This window comes from Manis pentadactyla, chromosome 10, assembly GCF_030020395.1.
Source record: "Manis pentadactyla isolate mManPen7 chromosome 10, mManPen7.hap1, whole genome shotgun sequence".
NCBI classification, from domain to species: domain Eukaryota; kingdom Metazoa; phylum Chordata; class Mammalia; order Pholidota; family Manidae; genus Manis; species Manis pentadactyla.
The window spans coordinates 17,306,943-17,331,255 of record NC_080028.1 but is presented as its reverse complement, the minus strand read 5'-3'; the positions used below and the strand labels follow the sequence as shown (position 1 = coordinate 17,331,255).

At 43.2% G+C, this 24,313-nt stretch overlaps 1 protein-coding gene across 5 annotated transcripts in view; it reads right to left on the bottom strand.

Moving 5' to 3' along the window:
* The window catches only part of NT5DC3 (5'-nucleotidase domain containing 3), a 69,388-nt gene that overhangs the window by 25,410 nt on the left and 19,665 nt on the right, over positions 1-24,313 (bottom strand). For 4 of the 5 annotated variants that reach the window (XM_036891237.2, XM_057486459.1, XM_036891238.2 and 1 more), the window contains exons 2-4: positions 11,968-12,152; positions 3,652-3,726; positions 3,137-3,192 (exon numbers count right to left, since the gene is read on the bottom strand). In XM_036891237.2, coding sequence (XP_036747132.2) covers positions 3,137-3,192; positions 3,652-3,726; positions 11,968-12,152 — 316 coding nt within the window. Of the gene's footprint in view, positions 1-3,136; positions 3,193-3,651; positions 3,727-11,967; positions 12,153-12,254; positions 12,384-24,313 lie in introns of all 5 variants that reach the window. The other variant, XM_036891240.2, reaches the window with a different exon arrangement.

Genomic DNA, 24,313 nt, shown 5'->3' with positions numbered 1-24,313 from the left:
AGGGTGCTTCAGCGAGAGCCAGTCCACCTCCTGCCCTGCCCAGCAGCGCTCGCTCCCATAACCCACAACCCCAAACTGAACCTGAGGTAGGACCTGGGACTGCAGCGCGTCTCAGATACACGTGAGGCTGAGGCGGGAGCACTCTGTCCAGCTGTTTGCACATTTTCATCCCTTCTGAGGGTTAAGGGACGAGAAGTGATAGTTTTGCAAGCCTATGCCTTTCCAAGCACACTCTAGTCTGCATGACAAGCTGCCCCTGAGACGGGTACTAGAATCATGCCCATTTTACAGAGGGACAAACCAAGGCCCCGGGAGAGTCAAGAACCTGCTCAAGGCCACACACACATGAACAGTGCCTGGGACCAGGTTCACACCCGGCCCACCACATCCCTTCTCAAGGCTGAGGCCAGAGCGACCTTCCCAGGACCTTATCTCCACTTCACTGCCTCGGCTGGCTCCCCCTGCCTAGCCCTGTTCATATGCCCTGACATAGTGGACAACTTATCTACAGAAAAAGCAACACAACAATTAGGAGTCATAGCGTTGTGTGGACCAAAGATGGAGAGGGCGAAGAGGTCTCACCAGAAGTCAGCCCCAAAGGAAGGGTGAATGAGATTTCACGAAGCAGAGAGGAAGGAAAACTGCATCCTGGTGGAATGCCAGCATGACTAGATGCCAAGCAGTGAGAAAGGAGAACTCAGAGGAAAGGAATATATCTGTTGTTTGTGCCTGCCTGGCATCCACTCCCTCTGAGGCTGGTTATAACTGCTGGAAGAGAAACTCCCCTTCTCCGCATGACCTGGAGGTGAGGGATGGAGGCTGGTACTCCACGGGTCAGCACACAGAGAGGCCTGCCAGTGAGCTAACCCAGAGAGGAAGACAGCCAAGAGATGGAAAGAGTTCTGACACCATCACTTTGGCCTCTGGAGCCAGACACACCTGCAACAAGCTCTGTTCCTGGTCTACACCATCAGTGGGCCAACACTGTGTTTTTGTTCAAGCCAGTTTGAGTTGGGTTTCAGTCACTTGCAAGCAAGAGTCTTAACCAATCCCATGAAGTAGCTGTTTACAGAAGAGGAGGGGTTACAGGTTTCAAGAAGGGTGATGGAAAGCCTAAGAAGTCTGGGCTCTATTCTCTAGACAGTGAGGAGCTATCCTGGATTTCAGCAGAGAAGAGGGGCCTGCTGATGGCAATAATTCCTGTAAATCAGTCTAGCGGCAGTATCCAGGATGGACTGCACTGCAGAAAAGGGCAAGAGCCCAGGAAAGAAGGGACGGGTGACCAAGCCAGTGGGCTGACAGCAGAAACAGAGGTGGTAAAACAGATTCAAAAGATCTGCTGGGGGCTTCCAGTGAACCCTCAGACATTCAGAAAGGCCCAGAGCACAGACTCTGGAGCCAGACTGCTTGGGTCTGAATTCTACTTCTGTGTGGCCTTGGGCAAGTTATTTAATATATTTGACACTAAGAATAGTACCTATCTCATAAGGTTCTTCTGAGAATTAGATGAGTGAACTCAAATAAAATCCTATGGCAGTGTCTGTCCCCTAGCAAGACTCAATATTTGCTAGGTGCTATTTGTTATTACCAGTATGATTGTTTTTCTCATCACCACACCCTCTCCTCCCTCCTGAAACACCATTAAAAGGACACTAAGAGATTAAAGTATAAACTGCTCAAAAGGTCAAAGGAAATGAGAGCAAAGACCTCCATAGATAAGACATTTCAACACGTTTTTGAAAGATAAACTGTAGATGAAATGGAGGCACCTAACTCTGCAACACTGAGAACAGGGGCCTGAAAGGGACACAAATGAGAAGAACTGACTAACCGCCACAGATCCCAGGGGAGGCTCAGCCCTCTAGGCCCCAGGAAGCGCCTGGAGGATATGTTCCAGCAAAATGGGGGAGTAAAGCCTAAAAGAGGAAGAGATGGGAACCTGTGAACAGAGAGAGGCAGACACAAGTCCCAGGATGAGCAACTGAAGGAGATCAGAGCAGGAGGGCAAAGCCAATTAAAAAAAAAAAAAAGTAAGTGATAGATTATCTAAAACGTTTGAATTGTTGGGAAATAAATGCACCCCTGATATTTATGATAGAATGGTTAGAAAAAAAACAGAGATACCTACACAAGAAACTCAGCAAATAAAAAATGAGTTTACTATTTAAATGTAAAAGAAAGCAAACACTGAACAAAGAAGAAAAAAATCACAGTGCACTGCTTGGTGTGAGAATGAATGAGACCTGCAGAGTCAAAATGCAAACAATGGTGAAACCAGCAGATTCTCAGATCTTATTGAGGTTAGGAAGCTGGAGGAGAGGGTGCGTGTGTGAAGGCCGGACCCTCAACTTACAGTAGGGACCATGTCCAGAATTAACCAATTAAGAAACAGAAGTGTGAGCACATTATTTACAAATAACAAACAAACAAACAAAAAAGGTTTAAAGGGGTTGGGTGGGGTCTGCTGTCATCTCATAGGATGCTTTCAGTGCTACTGGATTGTAACCACATACATGTTTTACTTGGAGGAAAAAAAAATTTAACAAAGAGTTTCTGAGAAAACAATCTTAAGATAGGCACACATCTTTTTTTAAGACATAACATATGAATGTAAATACAAACCACACTCCTAAATCCCTCCCAAATTTGAGAATTAGAAAAGGCAAAAAAAATTTTCAAAGTTACCAATATTTCTGAGCTTAGTGCTTCTACTGATTATAATAAATGGGGGAGAGGGGAGGGATAAGGGGAAGAAGGAAGGTGTCTTAATATCCAAACTACTCAACTACCATGGTGGGAGCCAGAACCCGCTCACTCACCCAACATTCCACCCCACCCACCCCTCCTCTCCAGAACCTTCCCTCAGCTGGCCAGCACTGCCTCTGGGAAGCCAGGCCCGCCCCAGGGTCCTGCAGTCATCAGTTTACTTGTGTGGCTTCCACCTGCATGCAGAGCTGTGCAAGCCAAATCCTCAGCACCTGGCATGGCGGTAGGCCCCAGTAAGTGTTCTTAATGAGTGAGTGAGTGAATCACAGGCCCACGCACACTGCAACCCTCACCACTAGTCAGTGGGTCTTGAAACCCAAACCCACTTGCTTACTTGGGGTGAATTAAATTTACCTCCTTTTACTCTTACCTGTAGACAGTTCCCAGCTGGATGTAATGAAAAGCATCAATCTTCATCAATACAGCCTTCAAAAACATAAACACACATACAAGTAAAGAATGCACAAAAATCCACATGTTTAACGAGCGTTCCGGGTGTATATTATAAATCCTATCAACATTAGGTTGCTGTGAAAAAGCAGTATACTGTGTGTCTCTGAAAGGTCTTCTTGTTGGTTAAAGCACTGTGCACCGCATTAAGGACAGAGCCTGTCTGCAGAAGAAGATGTGACCACCGGCTCCTCCTCAAAACACAGCCATGGCTACTAGAAATCAGTGGTTTCACCCAAACAGCCAAATGCGTTCATGCTTTTCTAATATATAGTCTCAAAAAACTTTATCCAAAGATGTTTTGAATAATTCAGTTCCGCAGTCCCAAAGAATATAATTTAAAAGCAATTTGTGTGCTCAGCAAAGAAAAGCACCAAGAGGACACTCATACCCAAACACTGTTAAGCTGTAGAAAGACAGGAGAATTAAACCTACCCGCTGCACATCATAATGAAGTCCGCGAATCGCAAAATGGGGATCATACTCATACTTCCTGATTTCCACGGGATACTAAGAAGGGAAAAAGGAACCAGTTTTAGTCAACAATATATTAGTTCAAGACAGTGTCCAGATTTGGGCCTTGTACAGGTGGCTGGCAGACGTTGGGGAAGGTGGGATCAGAAGGCATGGACCACAGCTCGCCCTCTGCTCCGGGTCCATGTGCCTCCTGGCCCCAGTCCTCCCTCCGCCCCGCCTGCTTATCTGCCCAAGCCCAAGTGGGGCCTCCCCCAGCTTCGTTCATCTCTACTTCCCCCCTTTCCTCTGCCCCTGATATTTACGATGGAATATTTAGGAAAAAAATAGGGATACCTACATAGGTATCTCCTAGATCCCTGAGACCCCAGAGACACATCTGCTTCTGCCTCCGATACATGGCTCCCCGTAAGTGCTGGAGGATGCTGGTGAAGGGCAGCTGGAACAGCCCCTCTGTGAGAAGTGCAACCTTTCCCAGCATGCTGTCAACCACCCGTCCACTCCCATTTGAGCACCTCAGTGCAGCAGCCCCCACGTGGCCCCACTACAGGTTCTATGACTTTTTGAAGGGGGCCCCTCCACGTAGCTTTCACTGCTTTCCTTGTTGGGACAGCTGGCCCCTGCTCCTCACCCTCCGTGAGCTGGAGGGACCCCACAGTTGAGGTACAACCTCCCTCCCACGCAGGCCCAGAGAGGCCCCTTCTCAGCACAGGGCTCCCAGTTACTGCTCCAATGCTCCGACTCAGAACATGCATGCCTTTTGGGGGCAGCTAGGCTCCCCTGCTATTTCCCAGTTATTAAACCATCCCCTAGACTATGCAAAAATCCCAGCTCCATCCTTAGCTACTGCTCCAAGCCCTCAAGTCCTTCCCTCCCTCTGCAGCTCTCAGCGTCAGGACACTTGCTACCCACTGATTGCACCGATGGACCAAGCACTAGGTCTGCTGCTACTGCATGGAAGGCCCTCCCATTCCCATTCTACAGATGGGACAACAGAGGCACCAGCTGGAACAGCCTGAACCGGGCCACAGCTGGGGCACGGCAGGGCGGGGAGTCAGGCTCCGGCCTCTGCCTGCTCCCACCCTCCCCCTGCCCTGGGAGCACAGACCTGCAGGACCGAATATCTCCTGAGTCTACAGGGGCTGTGTCACCAGGATCTTCCAGTCCTGATGAACACTACTGAAGTAAAAACGTAGACAGTTCTCAGGACACACAGGAAACCTCTTTGCATGGTTGCACCACCTTTCATGACCCAGGTCACGCCTGCGTGAGAACATTTGCTGGGACCACCAGGCTGAACCACATGTAGCAAGTTTTCAATTCACGCTGCACAAAGCGCTGACTCAAATGTCATCTGTGAGCTCATTTATCACCACCTGCCAAGCAAGCCAAGGATTCACCGAATGCCATTTCCAACTTATGGGCGTCTCCAAGAACTCTGAACACTGTGTATGGGTCTGCGTTTTCACCAGCAGACTTTGTACACACATACCCAGACCCCAACACATGGCACACAGGCCCCGCTTACTGCAGGGAGGGCATGGCACTTCACCTGGTACTTCTGGGGTCTCCCTTTAAACTCCAGACTGATGAACAAGGCCTAAGACAGGGGTAGATATTCAAAATGCTACTGAGAGGGGTGCTATATTGAGCCATGAGCCACATTTAATCTAGATACTTTCAGCTTCTTTACTGTATGCACACCTCACTGCACCAGCATGAAGGGGGCAGAGCATCTGTTGTCTGTTTTACTGATGAATAATCTGAGCAGAGTCAAGGGCCCTGCCCAGACTCACAAAGGTACACAGAGGTTAGGCCAGTACTTGAACCCAGGTGCACGAGATGCCCATGTCCCCGCCAGCCACCCCATCACCAGCTGTGAGCCCAGCTGATGGCCTCCTGGGATGGCAGTGCACGCAGCCTCAGAGGGCTCCGTAGGGCTGCAAGAGGATTCACCGTTACGCGGGCATTGCTACTTCACTGAGAGCTGGTGCAAGAGCAAGGAGCACACGTGTCCTCTCTACACGGAGGGCTGGAAAGTCAGGCGGCTCTCTCTTTGAACAAGACTTGCCTGGGCTCCCCAGCAGGACACAGACATCACACTGAGACACGCCCATACCCACTCACACCACCTGCCTGTCGCTCTCACTGAATATTCCTGGAGAGCCACTCATGGTAGATACACAGTATTTTTCAAATGATTTAGGGACTATGGCAGCCAACCTGGAGAACTGACAGCAGCAGCTGAAAGAGCCTCACAGGACAAAGTCGTGACGAAGAGCACAGGCTCCAGGCCTGCAGGACCAGATGTCAAATCCTAGTCCTCCCATGTGCTAGCTGGGTGACCTTGGGCAAGGTCACCCATCTCTCGGAGGCTTGGTTTTTTAATTTCCAAAGGATAACGAGAGTCCTACCTTATGTGGAAGGGGAGAGGATTAAGTCAAAAGATGCACACAGGGAGCCAGGGCAGTGTCTGGCACATAGCAAGTGCTCAATAAACAGAGTTGTTCTGCTAGACTGGGAACTAGGAGGCATGGGCTTTTAGACCCACTCTACCAGCCTCTGTTTCTCTCCTGGGGAACGTCAGGGGAGGCACTTACCCTCTCCAGGCCTCCTTCTTCGTGAATGGACAATGAAATGGTTGGACCAGTCTGATTTCTATGCTCTACTCCTGCCCCTAAATTGTGATTCCCCATACAACTAGCCACATCCAAAACATCCTCACGATGGTTCGGCCCCTTTTCAACACACACACACACACACACACACACACACACACACACACACACACACACACTCACACACACACACACACTCACACACACACACATCTGGGAATCTCTGGGAATAACCATTAACAGTAATACCCAGTCAAGAAGCCAAAGTGTTCACATCAGCCAGGAGATTACACTTCTCGCCAATGGCCGTATGGCTGGATTTTCTGGACTCTTCATAGTTTAGAAACTTTCTACCAGCTTGAAAAACATGACTCACCAAATGTGTCATGAAGATTACTGGTGTCTCTAAAAGCAGCAAGAAATGTAAAAGATAAAAGATCTTTACTTAGGACTTTTAATTAAAAATCTTATTTCAGCCCAGTCTGGTTTTCTTTAGTGCCTGAATTTGTTGCAATTCCAAGTGCAATCTGGGCAGGCTTGTGTGTGGGCAAAGATCAAGATCTCCTCCTTAAAATGCCACAGAAACATCCCTTACAGCTTCACATGCACACCCTGGAGGTACTAAAATGTTGTACCTGTGTGTACTTCCTACAACTCTGCAGCTTGGCCCTGTGCCCTCTCGCTGGCGAATTACAGAGCTCTGGACACAGCTAGTAACCTCCACATTACAACACGGCCCTTGAGTTCCTGAGGTCCAGATGCCTACAAACATGCCCGCTTCTCAGAGGTCTCAGTTTATTTAAAGTAGTCTAAATTCTGAGTCTAATTAGAGGCAGTGCAGAAGGGCATACAAATGAAGTTCTCTGAAGCCCACACAAAATAAGAAGCTAGGGCAAAATGATGTGCTTCGGAGTGGCAATTCTACACCAAGCACAACACTCTCACTTAACCATGGGATTCAATAAATATATCAAGTACACGTGAGCACATACCTTGTGCCAGGGCCTGGGAAGACGGCAGTGAACAAAACTGACAAGTCTCTGCCCCTAAAAAGCTTCCATTCCACCATGGGGAGCAGACCACAAACAGATAAACAAACAAACACACAGGATAGTGTAGTGGTAGTTAAACGGTACTGCATCAAAGAATATGCAGTAAAAGGTTCAGAGACCCGGAAAAAAAACTAAGGAGCAAGGCTTCAGGCTGCCTGGGACCAGGAAGGATGGTCGAAAGCAGAGGAAATGGCAAGTGCAAGGGGCCGGAGGTAGGGATGAGTTTGGCAGTTCAAGGGACAGCAAGAAGGCTGGTGTGGTTAGAGCAGAGCAAGGGCAGGTGGGAATAAGAGGTGAGGGAGGAAGCTGGGGGCCTGGGACACTGGGAGGCCTTCTATGTCATTCCAAGTGAGACGGGATGGCTCGAGGCGGTTGAGTCTAGGAGAGAGATGACTAATGTTTAAAGGTTTACTCTTTCTGCTGAATGGAAAACAGACTGAGGGTGGGAACAAAAGCAAGGGGACCCATCAGAAGGCTACTGCACCTTCGGGGAGGGGATGATGGCTTGGGCCAGAGAGGTGGCAATGGGGAGAAAAGTGGATGGAATCAAGACACAGTTGGACTATTCTTCTGCATAAATGACAAGAGAGCTCACAGTGCACAGAGTGACTTCCTCCCCAAAAGTACAGCATGGAAAGGGAGGAGAGAGCAACAGTGAAGAGCCTGATAAACATGACCTCAGCCAGATCACTGGCACTAAGTCAGGTGGACAGTACGTACCCTGACTCAGCGTGATGAGAATGGCCCTCTGCCTCGGTGCCTTCCTCTCCCAACCCAAACCCCAGTCTAGCCATGAGAAAACATCAAATCGCAAGAGAAGGGCACCCTAAAAACACCCAGCTAGTACTCTTCAAAACAGTCATCAAAACAAAGAAACTGTGAGTGCTGCCAAAGCCACAAGGAGCCCAAGGATTTACAGCTAATGTAACGTGGTGTCCTGGGTGGGATCCTGGAAAGGGAACAGGACGTCGGGTAAAAACTCAGGAAACAGAAACAAGTGTGGACCTCTGGGACATGGTTCATGAGCTGTGATAAATGGGTCACAGTAATATGCATACTAACATCAGGGGAAACCAGCAGATTCCTGGTGTACTTACACAGGAACTCTCTGCAGGAACTCGGCAACTTCTCTGTAAACCTAAAACTTCTCAAATCAAAGGGTTCTTTAAGAAAGAGAGAAGACCCACAGCACTTGCTAAGGGATCAGCATGGGATACAGAACAGGAGGGGTCACGGCTGACGGGAGGCTTTGGATTTGAAAAATCGGTGAACATCAGTGCCAGTTGGTGATGAGGGTGTGAATATGGGATATGTACCAAGAGCTCTCCTAACACTCTTTCTCTTCCTTGGTGACATGAAATGAAAGTACAGATACAATAATTACCTTGTATTTATTTCCATTTTTGTAAAAATGTAAAAAAAGAAGAAGGGGACTTAAGAAGGGGCTAGTGCTTTTACATTTGCCTTTTGGGGGACGCTAAATTGCACACTTACTTTCTATTACCGTGCATCTCAAAAGCAGATGTCTTTCCATCTCTGCAAGTACATTTAGTCTTTGGCAGGGAAAATGGCACCAAACTCAAGGCATCTTGCAAGAATTATTTTGTTTAATCAGAGCAGGAAAAAAATCTGCATAAGCATAATTGACTCTATTAATATGCCTGAAAGAATCAGTGTTGTGCCTTGTTTCTTGTATCAAAGCAACAAACAGACTTAATGGGAATGAAACATCAATGATCTTAAATTTTGAAGCTTTTTTATTCATAACGATTGCACCCTTCCTTCCCTGTCTATTTCATCTCTTTTCCCCAAAATTCATAAATATTTTATCTTCATAAATGTTTTATCTTCATGAATATTGTATGTTCATATGAACTATAAACCCATAGGGTAGAAACAAAAGGTGTCATCACTACTCTCACAAAGGGCACACTGGAACAAAGGAGAGCGCTTGCTCCTTGGAAGTAGATCTAAGGCCAAAGCCTGGTTCTGTCTCATACAGGCCTTATGGCCTTGAACTACTAGCTGAACTCTGTAAGCCTCAGTTTCCTCAACTGTAAAACAGGAACTATATCTACTTGCAGGGTTGTCATCCAGATTAGAAATAATAGTAGAAATCACGAGCATTCATTGTTCTCCATGTGCCAGACATTTTACATATATTACTTCTTTTCATTATCACAATGATGTAAGGAAAGGACTGTTAGTTCACCCATTTCACAGAGGAATTAGGTGAGTTTCTCAAGATCACCTAAGAAATAGGGGGTGAAAGTGAGGACCTGAACCCAGCAGTCAGACTCAGGGACCAGCACCCAGCGGACAATCAGCAGACGGTGCTGTTAGCTTAATGATCTTCACCTTGTAAGTGACACAGAGTCAGAGCAAAGGCCACACACCTCGGACTGGATGTGCCACCGGTTCCATCCCGCTTCAGCTCCATCTCCCGGTGCAGTGCTGGAGAGATGGTGTAGGTTAGCAGGCGGGAGAGCGAGGGCAGGACCACCTGGACCTTACTCTGCTCCCACCCTCTCAAAGGAAAGACCCGCAGGTTAGACAGAAGAGAGCCTCTTGAACAAACGGAGAAATGCAGCTGGACAGCAAGCGGCTAGAGGGGGATTACATCTGGGAAGGCAGCCATAACTAAAGTAAGCTGGCTGTTGCCTTAGTGGCAGAAAAGAAGGTTACTTTTGGCAAATGCCATTTCTGCACTATGACTAAGGGCAAGATGGGTTGATTAAATCCACTGATAATCAAAAGCTGAGGGGGTCAGGAAATCTACTGCATCAAATGGTGAGGATCCAAGACTAATGGAAACTTTGGCAGCATTAATAAAGGCATGGTAGCCAGGGAGGTGACGGTCTGCCTCTGTTTCGCACTAGACAGACCCCACCTGCAGGGACATCTTCAGTTCAGGGCCTCACACGTGAGAGGGACAATCTGAGCAAACACACAGAGGGGGGTGACCAAGATGACAAAAAGACTAGAAAAGAAGCCAAATAATAATGGTTGAAGAAAACAAAGAATGATCAGCCTGAGAAAAGAGAAGTCTTAGAGGACAAAACAGGTGGTCTATATAACACCCAGCCCATCACTTAAACAGTCAAGAATAAAACATTAGCTTTCATGAGTTAGATTTCTAGCTAACTCACACCCAGCCACTCCACCCAACCCCAGCCCTCCTTTGCTGAAAAAATCCTTCCAGTTTTCAGACTCTGCTGAAATACAACCTTCTTTATTTTTTTTTACCAATTCCATCAGGCAGAGAAAGTCGGTCCAGCCATCCTCTCCCTCTAAGCATCTCTAGCCATCTCCAGTTCCAACTCTCTCTAGCCCTCTGTGCATATGTCTGTAGAGGCCTCTACCAGGTGGCTTTGAAATTCATCAGCGTAAGTGATGGACACGCCCAGCAGACTGTCGCTCCCCAAGGGCAGTGCCCGGGTCCTGCTCACCTTCGTCCTCCCAGCTTCTACTCAGGGCTCGGCGAAGAGGCGGTACTTAGTGAAGTTTCATGGAATGTGTGGAGGAATGAACGAAGAAAAGAGAAGGGATCCATGGTGAAAGGTGTATGAAGTCAGAATTATTCCACCCCCAGGAGTCTCCCCCAAACCAGCAGGGACTCTGGGAGGAATGCCCTCCACCCCGCAATGCCTGCGACGGAGATGCACTCTGCCCTCTCGGGGTGCCATGGAGGTGCCCAAAGGACTCCAGACAACCTCTGAGGATGATTCTCACCCTGCTTCCTGAAGTGTGTACTCAGACTAGACCACAGAAAAGCATGGTAGGTTTTGAGTATTCCTTTTGTCCGTCCTTATCATAAGCTTGCAACAATTCTATGCATCAGAAGGCACTGAAATATTTTTCATATAAGAACAAAATTCAAATCAGTGATGAGGGTAAAACAATGCCTCTCATTTGAAGAACTCCTTCAAGCCAGAACTCAACTGGCTGCCGCTTCATCGGGCTTTGGGGGAAACCACAGCCCTGCTCCAGGGAAGGACAGCACACACACGTCTGCAGCTGAAACCGCACTGATGCGTAACTTGGGGCGGTCTTTTGTCAAAGAGACATTTAAAGCCTTTTTTTAAAAAACAACTATCTTCCTGGTACAAAGTTTCAGCTGTAAGATAAACTTAGAGAGAGGGGTTCTGGAGATACAGCACAGACCTATAGCAGCAGTACAGCATTGTAAATTTACGGTGTGCCAAGAGGTTAGATCTAAGGTTACGTGTTCCTAACATACACACACACAAATAACAATAATAATAATAAAGGGGCCAGGAGGAAACTTTGGGAGGTAATAGACAGTGTATGACCTTGATGGTAGTGATGGTTTCACAGGTATATACTTGTCCCCAAACTCATCGAGTTATATACATTAAATATGTGCAGATTTTTACATGTCAATCATACCTCAATAAAGTTCTCAAAAAAAAACCACAACTGTCTCCCAGATTGAGTCACCTGGAATGGAACAAAATCTACTCCTTCATTCAGCAACAACTTGTTAAATGACATCTGTGTGTCAGGCACGAGGCCAGGTCAGCTCATAGCTGTTCTCCAAAAGTCTATAGGAAGGGGAAGAAGACTGTGGTGCCCAGTGCTCTTACCCGGTGTTCATTGATGAGAAGGTCCCGAGCAGCATTAAATATCAGCGTGTGCAGGTGCTTGGAATAAAACACCAATGTGTAATCATAATCAAAGCCATAGATTTCAATGTCTGACAGGCTCATCTCATTGTTTGAGAATATGGCATCTGGATTCAACAGATTGCTCATAATTGAAGGAACCAAGTCTAGAAGTAAAGAAAAAAATATATTATACCATATGATAAATAAGAGTTAGTATGATTTCTAAATAAAATAGTTAACTAAAGTGCACACATGATTTGCTTTACCTTGGAAACGTTTTGCTGAAGGAAAGTAGCCAGTCACAAAAGACTACATGCTGTATGATTCCATTGATATGAAATGTCCAGAATAGGCAAATCCACAGAGACAGAAAACAGATTAGTGGCTGCCTAGGACTGGGGGGACAGGGAGAAACGGGTATAGACTAGGTTGATGAGCTGCTCTAAAAATGATTAGGGGGATGGTTGAACAGCTGTTGTGAAGACACTAAAAAAAACACCGAATGGGAGACTTTAAGAGGGTGAGTTGCATAGTATGTAAATAATAGATCAATAACACAGTCACTAAAAAAGAATATTTGCTTCAAAAGCACAGGAAGATTTGTTTGGTTTAAAAAATAATACATGCTAGTTACAGATTTCAGAAGATAAACACATAATTAAATGTAAATATCATCACTTCATCACCAAGAAAAAAAAAAACTATTAACATTTTAACTATTTGCTGCCCATACTGTTCTATGTATATAGTTTACATAGTTGACTTCACACTCCACATTCAGCTTTGTATTATCTCTCTAAATTTAATATTCCATCATTACAGACCTTCTGAGATACAACTGTAAACCATTACATAAGATTTTGGTACATTGTTGGGCCATAGTCAGCTTACTGCTTCATGTCACACAGTTAGGGTTTTTCCTATTAAAAAATAACATTGCAATGAGCATCTTCATAAATTAATCTTTGCCTTTCAGATTATTTCCTTCAGATGATTTATTAGAAGTGTGATTAACCCTAGCATGCCATTGAGGTCCCATGGATCCAACGTCAATTTTCAGTTTCTTTTTTGAGCAGTTCTAACTATTTGTAAGGATTGCTATTTCATGACTTTTATTTGTTCTTGGAGGCCTTCCAAAAATTCATTCTACTTTAAAATTTCCATGAGTCCACTGGACCTTTTTAAAATTCTAAGATATATGGATCTTATCTTAAGGTGTAAGCGATCTTATTTTTCCCACATCTCAAAACATTTTACTATTTGATCATTGTAAGAATTATTTCATCATTACCCAAAAATTATTCCCACCTATGATTTTTTTAAAAGACTATATTAAGAAAACAGGAAAATGACAGATCGTCTAAGATGGTAGAACAGTAAAATAAATCATCATCGTTACACCATCCTTCAGCTTTCTCACTGTGATGCCCAGAGCATCACATCAATTTCAAGAATGTATAACAGAAGTCTTAAGATACCATCTTTGCAATATTTTTTTTAAAGCTTTCAAGGAACACAGGTGAGAATTCGTAATTTTTCATTTTCCACCCATAATGGTAAAAGTATTAAACTGATGGAGGGCAACCTTTCACAATTATTAGATGAGTCAGAAGATTAACACAGAGACAGCAGCTCTGCAGGGTCTACTGATGATGGATAAATTGATCACAGAAATGAAATTTCAAACTATGAGTCTTCAATGACCACAGCCTTGATGAAATCTAGGATCAAAGACTGCACAATATACTTCTAAAGACACAAAGGAAATATGATATCGTCATCCAGTTAGTAATTTCACAGGAAGACCCTCACCATGCACCATCTTGTGACAAGAAGACAGACTGTCATATTTTACTAAAAGGGTATGTTGACACTATTCTTTCACATTTTATGATGTTTGTGCACCAAAATTTACTTTAAACAGCTCATAAGGAGGCAAATGCTGACAGCAGATGACTTTTAAAGACAGGTACAAAATAAGCAACACATGCACACAAAAATCAAACTGCCCATATCCATTATAAGAGCCAGTATTTATTAAGCACTTAGAGTGTACTACATGCTATCATAAGCACCTTATATTATCTTGTTTAATCCTTACAACAACCTTATGAAGCAAATACTATATTATCCCCATTTTATTTATGAGCACACTTGAGGCACACAGAAATTACATAATTGGCTGAAGGACACATAACCACTAAATGGCAGAGCTGGGATTTGAACCTGAGAAGCCTGGCTCTAGAATCTGTGCTCTTAACTTTCTGCCCCAGGATTGTGGGAATCAAAAGTATCTGACTTCTCAATAAACGGAGTGAACCCTTCATCATTTCAGTGCTCACCACAGAGTCTACTGGCTTCCCCCTTCTCTTCTGCTCACTTCTTGCTGAGTAGGAATGGCCCCCATTATCCAGAGCTGTTCTAAGGGGCCGCCTGAAATACTCAAAAGGTACTACTTTTGCAGGGTGGACAGCACCAATCAAGGGACCATGCCAGCCACAGTGAGGTATTCTGGGCACTTCAGAAGGCTCCTTATAGCTCCTTACAGCTTTGTGGCTTGGATCCCTTTGAGAACCTAACAGAAACTAGAGATTTCTCTCCCCAGAAAACGCACATACAGATTTTGCAGAAAATTTCAGGGAGGTTGACCCCTGAAAGCCTTTACATCCCCACAAAGAATGTCCAAGCCAGTGAAGGCAGATGTATGAATAAATGCATTTCTGTCCCAATGGCAACCTAGATCTGGCTGAGTCTACTGAAAATGTGAATAGTCAAGATTCACCAGTAATTCCACTTCTACATTAGTTTCTTTTGTCAAAAATCAGTAAGGCAATAACCCTGGATTTTTTTCTTTTGCAAATAAAATCGATCTGAAGATGGTAAACAGACTAACATTTTAAGAAACATGGAAGCAGACATTCACAAGAACAGGCCCTGAGCAATAGAGAAGCCAGTAATTCCAAGCTCTTTGGCACGTAATAGCAAAGATCTTGCGGCCTTCCGTAATCAATGGGCCAATGCAGATGGTGCTACTTCCTTTCTAGGACTACACAGCATTGTCCTTATAAAGTGAAATGTGATCACTTACAGTGTGACCTACAGCTCTACTTTTACATATGATCTTTCCAAGGGAAGTTCTAACAGCCTGTTTAAATTAGTAGTTTGTGTTTAGAAACACTGTTGGCAATAAAGTCTCCCCTTCTCCTACTTGAGAAGAACACGTGAAGCCCTCAAGGGAACACCAGCATGATGGAACAGCACATCTCCAAGAGCTGCCTGGGAGCTCCCCTACTGGGGAGAAAGCCCCGGGTGTATGAATCACACGCGCATCATCACCAGAAAACTTGAATGTTTAATTTGTCATCATTCAAAATAAACACAAGGAGTGTCAGAAGCTTAACAGGGATTTCAACACCTCATGCAACGACTTCAAGAAAGTGCCAAGAACAAGGCAAAAGAAAAGAATGCCAAACTCTCAGAGTTCGAAAGAGTCTCTCTCAACTGTGGACTCTAAAGGATAAATTGAAGGGCCCTTCAGCATTGAAAAGACTAAGAACCACAAATCCTGGCGAGGATGCGGAGAAAGGGGAGCCCTCCTACACTGCTGGTGGGAATGTAAGCTAGTTCAACCATTGTGGAAAGCAATATGGAGATTCCTCAAAAAACTACAAATAGAAATACCATTTGACCCCTGAATCCCATTCCTTGGAATTTACCCAAAGAATACAACTTCTCAGATTCAAAAAGACATATGCACCCCTATGTTTATCGCAGCACTTTTTACAATAGCCAAGATATGGAAGCAACCTAAGTGTCCATCTGTAGATGAATGGATAAAGAAAATGTGGTACATATATACAATGGAATACTACTCAGCCATAAGAAAGAAACAAATCCTACCATTTGCAACAACATGGATGGAGCTGGAGGACATTATGCTCAGTGAAATAAGCCAGGCAGTGAAAGACAAATGCCAAATGATTTCTCTCATTTGTGGAGTATAACAATGAAGCAAAACTGAAGGAACAAAATAGCAGCAGACTTAGAGACTCCAAGAAGGAACTAGTGGTTACCAAAGGGGAGGGGTGTAGGAGGGCAGGTGGGGAGGGAGGGAGAAGGAGATTGAGGGGTATTATGTTTAGTACACATGGTATGGCGGATCACAGGGAAAACAGTGTAGCACAGAGAAGGCAAACAGTGCCATCTTACTACACTGATGGACAGTGCCTGCATTGGGATATGGGTGGGGACTTGATAATATGGGTAAATGTAGTAACCACATTGTTTTTTCATGTGAAACCTTCATAAGAGTGTATATCAATAATACCTTAATAAAAAATTAAACAAAAATAATAATAATTGAAGGGCCCTTGACTGGTCAGTTATGTACTTTCCCAAAGCAGAAACAAGACTTAGAAAGTGAATTCCTTTTGCACCAAATGGATGATAACAGTAATTGGTAAAAAGAAAGGAAGAGAGAGCTCTGCTGCTCTGGCCAACGCTCTGATGAGAGCCCAGTACCAACACAACCACCCTGAGCTAGTACATGGAGGGCAGCTGCCAGAGAGTCACCTGAGGCCCCAGCAGAGTTTGCAAGAGTGAGAATAAACTTTGGTTACCACTCTCTATAGTAAGCCCCTGAGTCTTCAGTGCTGGTTGTCGTGGCGGCAGAACCTAACCTGGCCTGACTGATACACCTTCTATTCTTCCAGGATGCTGATTTTCTTCGGGAAACTGCGCCTCCCCAACATTTGGACTGAATGGGCTCAGTGAGGTCCCATTCCTGGCTCCAGGAGGAGAGCACGTGACCCGGACCAGCCAATCAGAGAATCGGCTCGCCCTCAGCAACATGAGTTCAGGACAGGAATAGGTACCCCCCAATCATCATCATCATACTTTCCCTGCAACCAAAGCAACCAATGATTCCAATCAAGGGAATTTCTGGATTTGTAAGGAAATTCCAAAGAAGAGGCATTCTTTTCTTCCAAACTTGGATCTAAGAGGATATGAATCTGGAGATGTGAGGGGGCACCTCCAGGAACCTGAAAGGAAGACCAATGGGGAAGAAAGCAAGGTCAAGAGTCAGAGATGCCACCAATGACATCATCTGCACTTGGATCAAGTAATGCTTGAGGCTAGTACCACCTCTGGATTTTTCAATTGCATAAGCCCATGTCTTCTTTTAAATTTTTTTTTTTGCTTAAGTTAAATCCATTTAAGTTGCTTTGTTGTTTTTTTTTTTTTTTTTTTTTATTAATAATTATTTTTTATTGAAGGGTAGTTGACACACAGTATTACATTACATGAGTTTCAAGTGTACAACACAGTGGTAGAACATTTATATACATAATTCTAGGTTCCAGCTATCACCCTACCAAGCTGTTACAATATCTTGACTATATTCCTTATGCTATACATTACATCCCGGTTACTAATTTATTTTACCATTGGAAGTCTGTCCTTTTTTTTTTTTTTTTTTTTTTTTTTGTGAGGGCATCTCTCATATTTATTGATCAAATGGTTGTTAACGACAATAAAATTCTGTATAGGGGAGTCAATGCTCAATGCACAATCATTATTCCACCCCAAGCCTAATTTTTGTCAGTCTCCAATCTTCTGAGGCATAACAAACAAGTTTTTACATGTAGAACAAATTCTTACATAATGAATAAGTTACATAGTGAACAGTACAAGGGCAGTCATCACAGAAACTTTCGGTTTTGCTCAAACATTATGAACTATAAACAGTCAGTTCAAATATGAATACTGATTTGGTTTTTATACTTGATTTATATGTGGATACCACATTTCTCTCCTTATTATTATTATTTTTAATAAAATGCTGAAGTGGTAGGTAGATACAAGATAAAGGTAGAAAACATAGTTTAGTGTTGTAAGAGAGCACATGTAGATGATCAGGTGTGTGCCTGTAGACTATGTGTTAATCCAAGCTAGACCAGGGCAATAAAACATCCACGTATGCAGAAGATTTCTCTCAGAACGGGGGGGTGAGGTTCTAAGCCTCACCTCTGTTGATCCCCAATTTCTCACCTGATGGCCCCCCTGCGACTGTGCCTGTCTTAGGTTGTTCCTCCCTTGAGGAATCTTACCCGTCTCTGGCTAACCAGTCATCTTCCGGGGCCATACAGGGAAATGTGAAGTTGGTAAGTGAGAGAGAAGCCTTATTGTTTGAAAAAGTTAGCTTTTTACTTCTTTGCATATTTATGCCCTGTGGCTTCTATGCCCAGCATTTGTCTTGAGGTATCTTTACCACTTGGAAGAATTATGATACTCGGTAAATTTGATATGAGGCACGAATTCTATTTAAGGGTTGTAATTAGGAAGGAAGAAGAAAAGCTATAGAAGTAGCAGGCGGAAGAAAACATGGGAAGATTGATTATTTCTTTGATATATCTTCTTGTAGAGTAACTTCAGCATGTATAGGTTTTAAGCTACTACTTAAATTGCACACACACATTAACATAATAGGAGTATAGTTACATAACCAAGCATATCTGTAATTACCAGCCATCTGCAGTGAAACCAAGAAAACCAGTTAGGCACCTTAGGCATTTGTGAAAACTTATCTATGATATGGTGGATATTGTCCAAATGAACTTGAACAGTCTGAGAGAAATCAGACAAATTAAAACAACCCATTCCTGGGGACTGTTCACATGCCATATGTTCTTTTAACAATAAATAGTTTGTAGTTGTAAGACTTTGGAGCGCTACAATTTGCACTTCTCCAAATTCTTGGTTGAGTTCCAACAGTATAGATCCAGTCCAATTTTGTTGTTTTACTGTATGCACAGGCCAGCTTAGATATCTCCTTCCTCATTCCCATGGCAGGTCCAGGAACTGGTGGGATGAGTGCATCTACAGCTGTAGCAGTGCGTGGATCTTTGTTGGGGTTTTTTGATGATCATCTTCTGGCATGAGTCTTCCAGAGGGTGCAGATGTTGGAAGTTCTTTTTCATATCATATCTTAGTTCATTTTCGGGGTAGCCCAATTAGGCTTTGATCCTCTGTATAAACACAAACAGACCCTTTGCCTACACTTTTATATGCCCTTTATACCCTTGTGTAGAACTCGTTGGAGGTTACCACACAGGAACTGCCCTTTTTTTTTTTTTTTTTGCTATCACTAATCTACACTTACATGACGAATATTATGTTTACTAGGCTCTCCCCTATACCAGGTCTCCCCTATAAACCCCTTTACAGTCAGTGTCCATCAGCATAGCAAAATGTTGTAGAATCACTACTTGCCTTCTCTGTGTTGTACAGCCCTCCCTTTTCTCCTACCCCCCCATGCATGTTAATCTTAATACCCCCCTATTTCTCCCCCCCTTATCCCTCCCTACCCACCCATCCTCCCCAGTCCCTTTCCCTTTGGTACCTGTTAGTCCATTCTTGAGTTCTGTGATTCTGCTGCTGTTTTGTTCCTTCAGTTTTTCCTTTGTTCTTATATTCCACAGATAAGTGAAATCATTTGGTATTTCTCTTTCTCCGCTTGGCTTGTTTCACTGAGCATAATACCCTCCAGCTCCATCCATGTTGCTGCAAATGATTGGATTTGCCCTTTTCTTATAGCTGAGTAGTATTCCATTGTGTATATGTACCACATCTTCTTTATCCATTCATCTATTGATGGACATTTAGGTTGCTTCCAATTCTTGGCTATTGTAAATAGTGCTGCAATAAACATAGGGGTGCATCTGTCTTTCTCAAACTTGATTGCTGCATTCTTAGGGTAAATTCCTAGGAGTGCAATTCCTGGGTCAAATGGTAAGTCTGTTTTGAGCATTTTGATGTACCTCCATACTGCTTTCCACAATGGTTGAACTAACTTACATTCCCACCAGCAGTGTAGGAGGGTTCCCCTTTCTCCACAGCCTCGCCAACATTTGTTGTTGTTTGTCTTTTGGATGGCAGCCATCCTTACTGGTGTGAGGTGATACCTCATTGTAGTTTTAATTTGCATTTCTCTGATAATTAGCGATGTGGAGCATCTTTTCATGTGTCTGTTGGCCATCTGTATTTCTTTTTTGGAGAACTGTCTGTTCAGTTCCTCTGCCCATTTTTTAATTGGGTTATTTGTTTTTTGTTTGTTGAGGCGTGAGAGCTCCTTATATATTCTGGACGTCAAGCCTTTATCGGATGTGTCATTTTCAAATATATTCTCCCATACTGTAGGGATCCTTCTTGTTCTATTGATGGTGTCTTTTGCTGTACAGAAGCTTTTCAGCTTAATATAGTCCCACTTACTCATTTTTGCTGTTGTTTTCCTTGCCCGGGGAGATATGTTCAAGAAGAGGTCACTCATGTTTATGTCTAAGAGGTTTTCGCCTATGTTTTCTTCCAGGAGTTTAATGGTTTCATGGCTTACATTCAGGTCTTTGATCCATTTTGAGTTTACTTTTGTATATGGGGTTAGACAATGGTCCAGTTTCATTCTCCTACATGTAGCTGTCCAGTTTTGCCAGCACCACCTGTTGAAGAGACTGTCATTTCGCCATTGTATGTCCATGGCTCCTTTATCAAATATTAATTGACCATATATGTCTGGGTTAATGTCTGGATTCTCTAGTCTGTTCCATTGGTCTGTGGCTCTGCTCTTGTGCCAGTACCAAATTGTCTTGATTACTATGGCTTTATAGTAGAGCTTGAAGTTGGGGAGTGAGATCCCCCCTACTTTATTCTTCTTTCTCAGGATTGCTTTGGCTATTCGGGGTCTTTGGTGTTTCCATATGAATTTTTGAATTATTTGTTCCAGTTCATTGAAGAATGTTGCTGGTAGTTTCATAGGGATTGCATCAAATCTGTATATTGCTTTGGGCAGGATGGCCATTTTAACGATATTAATTCTTCCTAGCCACGAGCATGGGATGAGTTTCCATCTGTTAGTGTCCCCTTTAATTTCTCTTAAGAGTGACTTGTAGTTTTCAGAGTATAAGTCTTTCACTTCTTTGGTTAGGTTTATTCCTAGGTATTTTATTTTTTTTGATGCAATTGTGAATGGAGTTGTTTTCCTGATTTCTCTCTCTGTTGGTTCATTGTTAGTATATAGGAAAGCCACAGATTTCTGTGTGTTGATTTTGTATCCTGCAACTTTGCTGTATTCCGATATCAGTTCTAGTAGTTTTGGGGTGGAGTCTTTAGGGTTTTTTATGTACAGTATCATGTCATCTGCAAATAGTGACAGTTTAACTTCTTCTTTACCAATCTGGATTCCTTGTATTTCTTTATTTTGTCTGATTGCCGTGGCTAGGACCTCCAGTACTATGTTAAATAACAGTGGAGAGAGTGGGCATCCCTGTCTAGTTCCCGATCTCAGAGGAAATGCTTTCAGCTTCTCGCTGTTCAATATAATGTTGGCTGTGGGTTTATCATAGATGGCCTTTATTATGTTGAGGTAGTTGCCCTCTATTCCCATTTTGCTGAGAGTTTTTAACATGAATGGATGTTGAACTTTGTCAAATGCTTTTTCAGCATCTATGGAGATGATCATGTGGTTTTTGTCTTTCTTTTTGTTGATGTGGTGGATGATGTTGATGGACTTTCGAATGTTGTACCATCCTTGCATCCCTGGAATGAATCCCACTTGGTCATGGTGTATGATCCTTTTGATGTATTTTTGAATTCGGTTTGCTAATATTTTGTTGAGTATTTTTGCATCTACGTTCATCAGGGATATTGGTCTGTAGTTTTCTTTTTTGGTGGGGTCTTTGCCTGGTTTTGGTATTAGGGTGATGTTAGCTTCATAGAATGAGTTTGGGAGTATCCCCTCCTCCTCTATTTTTTGGAAAACTTTAAGGAGAATGGGTATTATGTCTTCCCTGTATGTCTGATAAAATTCCGAGGTAAATCCATCTGGCCCGGGGGTTTTGTTCTTTGGTAGTTTTTTGATTACCTCTTCAATTTCGTTGCTGGTAATTGGTCTGTTTAGATTTTCTGTTTCTTCCTGGGTCAATCTTGGAAGGTTATATTTTTCTAGGAAGTTGTCCATTTCTCCTAGGTTTCCCAGCTTGTTAGCATATAGGTTTTCATAGTATTCTCCAATAATTCTTTGCATTTCCGTGGGGTCCGTCGTGATTTTTCCTTTCTCGTTTCTGATACTGTTGATTTGTGTTGACTCTCTTTTCTTCTTAATAAGTCTGGCTAGAGGCTTATCTATTTTGTTTATTTTCTCGAAGAACCAGCTCTTGGTTTCATTGATTTTTGCTATTGTTTTATTCTTCTCAATTTTATTTATTTCTTCTCTGATCTTTATTATGTCCCTCCTTCTGCTGACCTTAGGCCTCATCTGTTCTTCTTTTTCCAATTTCGATAATTGTGACATTAGACCATTCATTTGGGATTGCTCTTCCTTTTTTAAACATGCTTGGATTGCTATATACTTTCCTCTTAAGACTGCTTTTGCTGTGTCCCACAGAAGTTGGGGCTTAGTGTTGTTGTTGTCATTTGTTTCCATATATTGCTGGATCTCCATTTTGATTTGGTCATTGATCCATTGATTATTTAGGAGCGTGTTGTTAAGCCTCCATGTGTTCGTGAGCCTCTTTGCTTTCTTTGTACAGTTTATTTCTAGTTTTATGCCTTTGTGGTCTGAAAAGTTGGTTGGTAGGATTTCAATCTTTTGGAATTTTCTGAGGCTCTTTTTGTGGCCTAGTATGTGGTCTATTCTGGAGAATGTTCCATGTGCACTTGAGAAGAATGTATATCCCGCTGCTTTTGGATGTAGAGTTCTATAGATGTCTATTAGGTCCATCTGCTCTACTGTGTTGTTCAGTGCTTCCGTGTCCTTACTTATTTTCTGCCCAGTGGATCTATCCTTTGGGGTGAGTGGTGTGTTGAAGTCTCCTAGAATGAATGCATTGCAGTCTATATCCCCCTTTAGTTCTGTTAGTATTTGTTTCACATATGCTGGTGCTCCTGTGTTGGGTGCATATATATTTAGAATGGTTATATCCTCTTGTTTGACTGAGCCCTTTATCATTATGTAGTGTCCTTCTTTATCTCTTGTTACTTTCTTTGTTTTGAAGTCTATTTTGTCTGATATTAGTACTGCAACCCCTGCTTTCTTCTCACTGTTGTTTGCTTGAAATATGTTTTTCCATCCCTTGACTTTTAGTCTGTACATGTCTTTGGGTTTGAGGTGAGTTTCTTGTAAGCAGCATATAGATGGGTCTTGCTTTTTTATCCATTCTGTTACTCTGTGTCTTTTGATTGGTGCATTCAACCCATTAACATTTAGGGTGACTATTGAAAGATATGTACTTATTGCCATTGCAGGCTTTAAATTCGTGGTTACCAAAGGTTCAAGGTTAGCCTCTTTAGTATCTTACTGCCTAACTTAGCTCGCTTATTGAGCTGTTATATACACTGTCTGGAGATTCTTTTCTTCTCTCCCTTCTTGTTCCTCCTCCTCGATTCTTCATATGTTGGGTGTTTTGTGCTGTGCTCTTTCTAGGAGTGCTCCCATCTAGAGCAGTCCCTGTAAGATGTTCTGTAGAGGTGGTTTGTGGAAAGCAAATTCCCTCAGCTTTTGTTTGTCTGGGAATTGTTTAATCCCACCGTCATATTTGAATGATAGTCGTGCTGGATACAGTATCCTTGGTTCAAGGCCCTTCTGTTTCATTGTATTAAATATATCATGCCATTCTCTTCTGGCCTGTAGGGTTTCTGTTGAGAAATCTGACGTTAGCCTGATGGGTTTCCCTTTATAGGTGACCTTTTTCTCTCTAGCTGCCTTTAACACTCTTTCCTTGTCCTTGATCTTTGCCATTTTAATTATTATGTGTCTTGGTGTTGCCCTTCTTGGATCCTTTCTGTTGGGGGTTCTGTGTATTTCCGTGGTCTGTTTGATTACTTCCTCCCCCAGTGTGGGGAAGTTTTCAGCAATTATTTCTTCTAAGATACTTTCCATCTCTTTGCCTCTCTCTTCTTCTTCTGGGACCCCTATGATACGGATATTGCTCCTTTTAGATTGGTCACACAGTTCTCTTAATATTGTTTCATTCCTGGAGATCCTTTTGTCTCTCTCTATGTCAGCTTCCATGCGTTCCTGTTCTCTGATTTCAATTCCTTCAATGGCCTCTTGCATTCTATCCATTCTGCTTATAAACCCTTCCAGAGTTTGTTTCATTTCTGCGATCTCCTTTCTGGCATCTGTGATCTCTTTCCGGACTTCATCCCATTTTTCTTGCGTATTTCTCTGCATCTCTGTCAGCATGTTTATGATTCTTATTTTGAATTCTTTGTCAGGAAGACTGGTTAGGTCTGTCTCCTTCTCTGGTGTTGTCTCTGTGATCTTTGTCTG